The 8346-nt window shown below is 40.4% G+C and overlaps 1 protein-coding gene across 1 annotated transcript; it reads right to left on the reverse strand.

Annotated features, from left to right (window-relative positions):
• Window positions 1-845: 845 nt before the first annotated feature.
• On the reverse strand, window positions 846-1238 carry LOC110924583. Its single transcript, XM_022168578.1, has one exon. It carries the CDS (start codon window positions 1236-1238, stop codon window positions 846-848), a length of 393 nt encoding a protein of 130 aa, XP_022024270.1.
• Window positions 1239-8346: the final 7108 nt, after the last annotated feature.

Here is an 8346-nt window from a genome sequence, read left to right on the forward strand (position 1 = left end):
TTCTGCGTATGTGAGTAGTGGGTTCATCGGTTGGTTACTTTCATCATAACTTTCTCTACAAATCGCTCTGCCCGAGTCCTCCAATATTATGTTATGCAAGATGATGCACGTATACATGACGTTTCTCGTTTTACTTTTTTCAAGTATCCTCTACGGCTGGGCAATGATAGGCCATCTCTTTTTTAATACACCGAAAGCCCGCTCGGTATCTTTTCTTGCTGACTCATGTTTCTTCTTGTAATACATTCTTTTCTCGTCATCTGGACACGAAAGAGTTTTCACAAACGTTGCCCATTCTGGATAAATACCGTCTGTGAGATAGTACCCATACTTATACTCCACGTCGTTTGCATAGAATGAAGTGTTTGGTGCAACACCATCTATGTCGACATCGTCTAAAAGATTCGAAGATTGTAAAACTGCGATGTCATTGTTCGCACCGGCCATGCCAAAGTACGCATGCCAAATCCATAAATCTTGATACGCGACCGCTTGTAATATTATGGTATGACCATCGTGGTCACCACGATGGTGTTGCCCTATCCAAGCAGTTGAACATGTCGCCCACTCCTAGTGCGTGCAATCAAGACTACCCAACATATCCCAGGAAACCCGTGTATCCGCTGATGGGCCTCGTATAAAAGTGGAACATCGGCAGCGGTTGGCATCCTCAAATATCGCCTCCCATAAAGAAAGTTAACACCTAATATAATAGTGTTATTAAACTATAAATAATTAAAATAATAATAATAACAAATAATAACAATACTTATAATAAAAATACCTTCACAGAAATTTTCAAGACAATCACAACAACTTATGTATGATATCCTTAAATATTCATCTCACGCATCACTCGCTGTGTCGTACGCTAGTTGCCTAATTGCGACAGTACACTTTTGTATCCCAGAGAAACCAATTTTGCGACTAGCACTTTCTCTTTGTGTGAAAAAAGAGAATTCGGCCGCAAGATCATTACAAATTCTTAAGAAAAGATGACGGCTCATACGAAACCAACGCCTAAACTGTGCATCATCGTACAACGGATTTTCACAAAAATAATCGTGCATTAAATGTTCATGAGCACCTAACCGATCTCGTTCAAGAGGCGCTTGTCTGGTACGCGATGTAGACGATTGGGCTTCTTCTCGCAAGTAATTAATCGCCTCCTGCGTCACTGCGATAAGCATATCGTCAAGAACACTGTCAGATGGAGAGCTGGATGAATCGGATGACATTTTTAAAAATGATTGGAGAATTATGTGTTTTTTTTTTGTTGATTGGTGTGTTTTAATTTGTGATTGGTGTGTATTTTAGTTTGTGATAAGTTTGTATATATATAGAATTAAAAAAACTTTTTTTTTAATTGACCGTTTGCCAACGGTCATATTTGACCAAATGCCTCGAACAAGCCAAACTCGAACCGTTAGCACGTTGGCGAACAAGGGGTAGCGCCCCCTTCTAACAAGCACGGGGTGGTTGATGACGCCCCGGGGAGCTATAGATGTCGATGTGGCGGGGTGGCGCTAAGCCATATCGTATAGCCTTATGATTCAAACTAATAGTGATGTTTAATGTGTTTGAAAAGCTAACAAACTTGTAGTATATATTTGAAAGTATTAATAACCCAAAAACCAGGTCTTGTAGATAGATTAAAAAAAGTTATATATGATCAAACAGTTACTCATACGGTCAGTAACAGGATGGGACTTAAAAGGAGAACATGAACCAATGCAACTTCTTAGAAACCTAAATGATCAAACAGTTACTTTAGGAAATCTGAAGAGACGAGACTCCTTATAAATTGTTGGTTTCTCTATACGTAAACACAAGCAATCATTGCCTTCTGGTCCTAACCAGTGGCGGACCCAGAAAAAATTTTCAAGGGGTGCGGATAAGGGGTTTAACCAACTTTTCAAAGGTTCAAGGGGTGCGGATAAGGGGTTTAACCAAATTTTCAAGGGGTGCGGGGAGAATTTTACCTTATAAAATACACTAAATGTTTTTTTTCAGGGGGTGCGCCCGCCCACCCTGGACCCTTACTAGGTCCGCCCTTGGTCCTAACAAGAGGAGAGCTGCAAGGAAGACGAATGACACCGCTACTGAACCTTCAACGAACCCTGCAGGTGATCAACGTTGTGTTATATAATATTCGCTTTTTCGGTTTATTGATTGAACACTTTGTTGCTTGTGTTCAGAAGATCAAGCAGGTGCTGCTGTTGAGGCTGTTCCTGAAATGGCTTCAATGGAAGGAAAAGAATCCCAAACAGTTGATCCGAAAATGGAAGTAAGCGAAAGTGGTAATGCTGGTGAAAGTGGTTTGAGTGATCTACCAACAACGGTGATTCCTGTGTTTGAGGATTCTGATCTGTTATTTCTCAAATCTTTTTCACAAGTATATCACTGGAAGCGCGTAAATCTTTTTCACCTATCTGCTGTAACATGTATAATTTACATGTTTTTCATTATGTTTAAACAGAACTAATCTAACATGTTTAAGTCGCAATCATTATCATCATCCTTTATCATACTATTTTCATTTTTTTCACCATCATTCAATAAATCTACTTTTCTTTTGATCATCATTGGCCCATCCTGATCCTAGTATGCAACATGTCCACTTGTCAACTTACTTTGAAGCTAGTGCCTTCGGCTCCAAGTTCCATCAAGTGGGGCTTCAATTATCGGATATGGATAATGCACAAAGTATAAACAAATGGTAGAAATATAAGTTGTACGAAATCATTTTATAAGAAACTAGCATGTTTACCCGTGCGTTGTAGCGGTGCTTTCCCCACGGTATGGCATAAATTGTGTATGGGGTGGTTTATTCGCACACGCCATTTGTCTTTTTGCACATCCAAAGCGTCGCGCTATGGCCAAAGCGGGGCGCTTTGGATGTTTTTTTTTCGAAACAGGTGGGATGTGGGTTGATGTGGCTTGGTTTGGTAGGGATTTTTGGTTGGATTAGTTTGGTAGGGATTTTTGGAGGAAAAATTTTTATTTGAGTTTTATTACATAGAATTCATAGTTGTTTTATAATTACGTCATTACGTCATTATTTTTATAGAACGTACATAATATAAGTTCTTAACGTTGTTTATTTTGTTAAATTAAACGAACACGTTAAATAAAATGTACAGAAAGCCATAAGAATTAAACGTAAACAATCCAAAACCAACGTGATGTAAAGAGAAGATTAACTGCAATATATATATATATATGTATATCAGTTTGTATATACAATACAAAACAAAAAGGTACAACTGAGTACATAATACATAACAAAACACTAAACAAACAAACTAAGGTACTAATCCTCGTGCGGTGGGGACGGTGGGAGGGGAAGTGGAGGCAACCCAGCGAGCTCTCGTAGAGCAACGAGCGTCTCGACGATCCAGTCAATGCTTGCGCCCTGACGTCTGAGGCGCCGGTCGAAGTCCCGAGCCACCTCACGCGCTGCCGGAGGCAGGTCAGCGTAAACGTGCTGCGGGTACTGTGGCGGCTCAGGAGCTGGCTGAACTGGTGGTACCGGGATCTGCTCGACCTGCTCCTCCTGAGCCGGATCCTCGAATACAGGCTGAGCCTGAGCCTGAGCCTGAGGCTCGTCCTGAGGCTGATCGAGGCCCAGAGCCTGTAGCTGAGCCTGCAGAGCGGCCTCCTGAACATGAGGAGGGGCTAACACTCCAGGCCTCACCTCAATAACAACCGGGATGACCTCCGGCAACACCTCCGGCTGCCATATCAGCAGCCGTCACGACACTTGAACCTCAGACCAACATCAAAGGTACGGGTGATCTGCATGCTAGATACTGACGCGCGGCCCAACCTGGTTGACGGGATCGGATCGGACAGCTCCTGATCATGCTCGGGCACGAGCCCTAGCGAGCGTGCAATGGCGGTGATGTATGAGCCGGTGTGCATGTGACAACCCTCACTAAACCAGGTATCCGTACGACTTAATTAATAATTAATTACTGCTTAATTACTGTGCTTATCTGAAATTGTGGATAAACTGCAACTTGAATGTTGATACATGTACATATTTGCATCATACTCTACTTACTGTCACTACATTATTTACATGCTGAACCTTAGTGACAAACATGATGCACAAAAGCACAGTAGCACTATGAACGGATAACCTATTGAACATGTTGATAAAGCCAGCATCAGGCAGATACTGCCTCTAAGGCCTGTATGAGCCCAAGATAGTTTACTACACCAATAGTGAGTGTAGGGATACGAGGGTTGTAGAACTGCGTCTCTAGGAATAAGTTACAGTGATCGGATGTGCCTAAAACGTACTCTAAGTACAAAATTCAGCACATTAAGTACAAAATTCAGCATTTTGGTTAACTAATAAAGTGCCAAAACATGAGAAAAATAATACTAGACACCTTCCAAAGTGTCGGGAATGAGTTGTGTCACTAAAATTAATAATAACGACACTTTAAAGCTTGTTAAGCGCTTTAACGGATTACTATCCAACCGAACAACCGGACTATACCCGGAACATAAAAATATTGTCATTAACATTATTTATATTTTTCTGAGGCAGTTAGGGTCCCCGAATACCCTAACACCTTCTGTGACACACAACACACTAGTAATCGGGTTAATCCCTAAACTAATTAGATTAACCTAACTAATAACTAACTAATGGTTGGATTTGAACTAGGAACCCCCCCCCCTTGACCGAACTCGGTCACATTGTGACCCTCCCTTGTACCATTTTGATTAAACAAATCTCACTTGTCCCATATCTAGTGGACATGAAAACCCTTGGATAATAATCATAGTAATTGTCTATAAGAACAAGGTAATGCACACATGATCATTCATCACAACTCACAACACAAAACTTCCTCCCTCTCCTCTCAAAGGCTCTCGCCCGAACCCCCCTTCAACACCCATCAATTTTTCGAGTTTAGTTCAACACATTCCAAGATCACACAAGTGTTAAGGATCACGCAAGAGGAGGCTTGGTGCATTCGGAACTCAAATGACCTCTTCTCGTTGCTTTTATCCACTCTTTTTGCGTCTAGATTCTTCCCTAGCCTCGAGCTAGTGGTAAGTTGCTTGAATCACCTTCTTGAACTATTTTAAGATGGTTAAAATGATATGTAACGGTTAAAACTCGTAAACATGCAAGATGAAGCATAAAATTCTACTAAAAATGCTAAAAGTGATGGTTAAAAGCTTGTTTGTTGTGTAAATCTTGTAGTATTTGATTTGTGTAGTTATTTGGACCCGATCTATGTTGTGGTAGCTCGGATCATCGTTTAACCCGGGTTGGTCATGATCATGGATCATGACATAGAGTTGTTTTGGATGTAACAAGGGTTAAGTGATGAAACTCTACCACACACAAATCATGAACTTGTGTAAAAATGATTTTACTTACGAAATAGTGTTTAAAACTAGTAGATCTACGGATCTACAAGCGGTATTTTCAAGGAACCAAGTATCAAAGAAATCATATTTTCTAAAAATGGATCTTACATGAACAAGAATGATTTTTAGAACACACGAGTGTGTAAACACATATGTAACACAAAGTTTCGACAAAATAACTATTTTTGTAAAAGTTGACGAGAAGTTGTAAAGACGGAATTTTTCTAAAACGAGGTTTTTACGAAATCGGATTGCTTTATATAAAGATCCACTAAATATAATGGGATTTACTTCATATTTTGAGTAAATCACAAGTTCATGTAATTTTTGCTATTTACATGTTTATTGACTAGTTTGATGCGTTGAATATTGTTTTGGTTAAATAAGAAAATGGTTGATTTGATTTATAAAAGAAAATGATACGCTTGAAAGCGTGGCCACCTCCAGTTACAGAGGAAACTCTGGCGAAATTTTTCTAAAAACCTAACACTTAGAATTATTTTCACCACAAGTGTTAGAAATATTTTCGACTTGTTTTCAAATTATAGATTTCGCCACGACTTTATTTACAAAATATTGGAGGTGGGATTTCACAAAATAAAACTTGGTAAATATATATTTAGTATATATTTTTCATAAAGTCACTTGATATGTGTTTATGATTATTTTGTGAAGTGTACAAATATTATTTTTAGGGTAAAAATAATATAACCGAATGATAACGAATCCAAAATAATACGAACGCTTTCACAATAAATATATAAGTTACACCGGTAATTATTATTACCACTCGATCGTTAAAACGTAACTTACGCATTATTAAGAATATACTTATGGACGCGTATTTTGTCAAGGTATTATTTTTGGAAAATTTCATGCAATAGAAAATATAATATTTTTGAGAAGAATATTTATATTTGGAGTTAGAAATAAAATATATTTTAAGTGAGACTTAATAATATATTTCGAACACACATGTATTAAATCCCCCATCCTTGGGAAGGAAAATGATTACCAAGTATTTACTAAATGTAAACACGAAATAGTTGTCTAACTATTTCCCAAAAACTTCAACCATAAAGCTAAGGCACGGCCGCCCGTCTAATAGAATTAGTACGTGTAGGTCGTCACACAGCTGCTTGAGCAGGAGACATACTTGGTAGAGACGCCCCACTGTGAGTTCATGTCCCCCTTTTCTCTTAACTGTTTTCAGTTTTATAAACTGCGGGGGTGAAATACATGTTACTATGATTACAAGTACTTTATACATGGTATGGTTAGCGTAAGGAGGTTTACTACTTAGATCATGTGAGTGGGTAGGAGCAACATGAGGTCATTAATCCTCATGGTAGGACCGAGGGACAGGAGCGGTAGATCTATCTTGGTGTAGCGAGCCCAGCCCCAGGCCAAACTAGAAACGGACCTCGGGGTGACTTTGTGCCCGACGCATAAATCCGCTAGGTTTGAGTCTCCCTACTTGCACTTCACACATATCAATGGCCTTGCAAACCATTGGTGATCTCAATTCCCTTATTTGCTACATACCAGGATTGTTTACAAAGGTTTATTTACTCACTTACACATGAACTCGCTCAACATTATTGTTGATTTTTCAACTTACATGTATTTCAGGGAATTAAAGGATCTGGCGCGGTATGACACGTTTTCCCGCTGCACTAGTTACGAGGTCATCCGGGTTTAGGGAATGTGACTCTTTCCTGGACAAGTCACAGTCCTTAAACTGTGTTTATGTTATGTTGATGTTTGTGTTTGTTGAACAATGTCGTTAGGATGTGTTCCTGTTGAGACAATGTTGTTGTATTTGGTTTTTAAAACTTAATTAAATGGATGATCTTGCATGGTTTTATTTCATATAGCTTTGTTATGGTTAAGCTATGATATTAAGAAGTCACACCAAATTAACCACGCTTCCGCAAAGCCAGGGTGTAACAGCTTGGTATCAGAGCTCTGATCATAGCGAACTAGGATTCCTTCTCGAGTCTAGACTATGATCACTAGGGCTCTCACGAAAACATTTTTACTGCATACCACTTAAGTTCAGATCCAAAACGTTTTTACAAACAAATGTTGAGCACATTTTATTTATTATTTTTAGGCTCAGTCTGGGAGGCTGAGGCTCGGTTTTGGAGGCCGAGGCTCGATCTAAGAGATCGAGGTAGATGGCTAGTGAGACTAGGAAGAGCAGTCTAAGAGGCTGGGAGAATTTGGCTAGTGAGACTAGGAGTATCAATCTAGGAGACTGGGAGGCTAGCGGGACTAGGAGAATTATTTGATTGCTTACTTGGTGACTAATGTGTTTACCTAATTGTATGACTGATTATTTGTGCATATTTGTGTTTATGTGATAGACACATGGACTCGACCGGCACTGGTGATTCAGACACCACAGGCCCTAGACCTATAGTATCAGATGACCTAGAGTCTTCAGAGCGCGAGGATCACACATCCGACGTTACTAGCACAGACGAGGATGCCTTTCAGCCCTTTGCATTACCTGATGGTGCTGATGAGCTCGCTGATGGCCCTTTGGCCGGGGACCTACCGCTTGTAGAGATCCCTGCTCCCGTACCACTTGCTTCATATCCTGCTTACGATTTGCTTCTCGACGCCGACGTTGATGGCGACGTCGATCTGTTTGATGATGAGCCCTTAGAGGATGAGGTTTAGGGCGAGGCCCTTCTTGCTGCTGGTGATCTTTTGATGCTTGCAGATGCTCCCGCGGAGGAGTCACCTGCTCACTCTCCGGTCCCAGACTCTTTCGAGTCTGTGGCTTCCGCACCTTCACACACTCAGAGTGCGCAACACTTTTCCCACGGTTCAGATCCGGATAGAGCATCCTCTGTTGCCCCTGTTCCTAGCTTTGCTTTCGACCATGATGATGAGGAGGATTCCAATCCTGTTTTTCCCCCAGGATTCGACCCAGATCAG

The sequence above is a fragment of the Helianthus annuus genome, chromosome 17 (assembly GCF_002127325.2).
Source record: "Helianthus annuus cultivar XRQ/B chromosome 17, HanXRQr2.0-SUNRISE, whole genome shotgun sequence".
Classification (NCBI taxonomy): domain Eukaryota; kingdom Viridiplantae; phylum Streptophyta; class Magnoliopsida; order Asterales; family Asteraceae; genus Helianthus; species Helianthus annuus.

Excerpts from the sequence above, each read along its gene's own strand:
- LOC110924583 (XM_022168578.1), bottom strand. The coding sequence starts at position 1,238 with ATGTCATCCGATTCATCCAGCTCTCCATCTGACAGTGTTCTTGACGAT.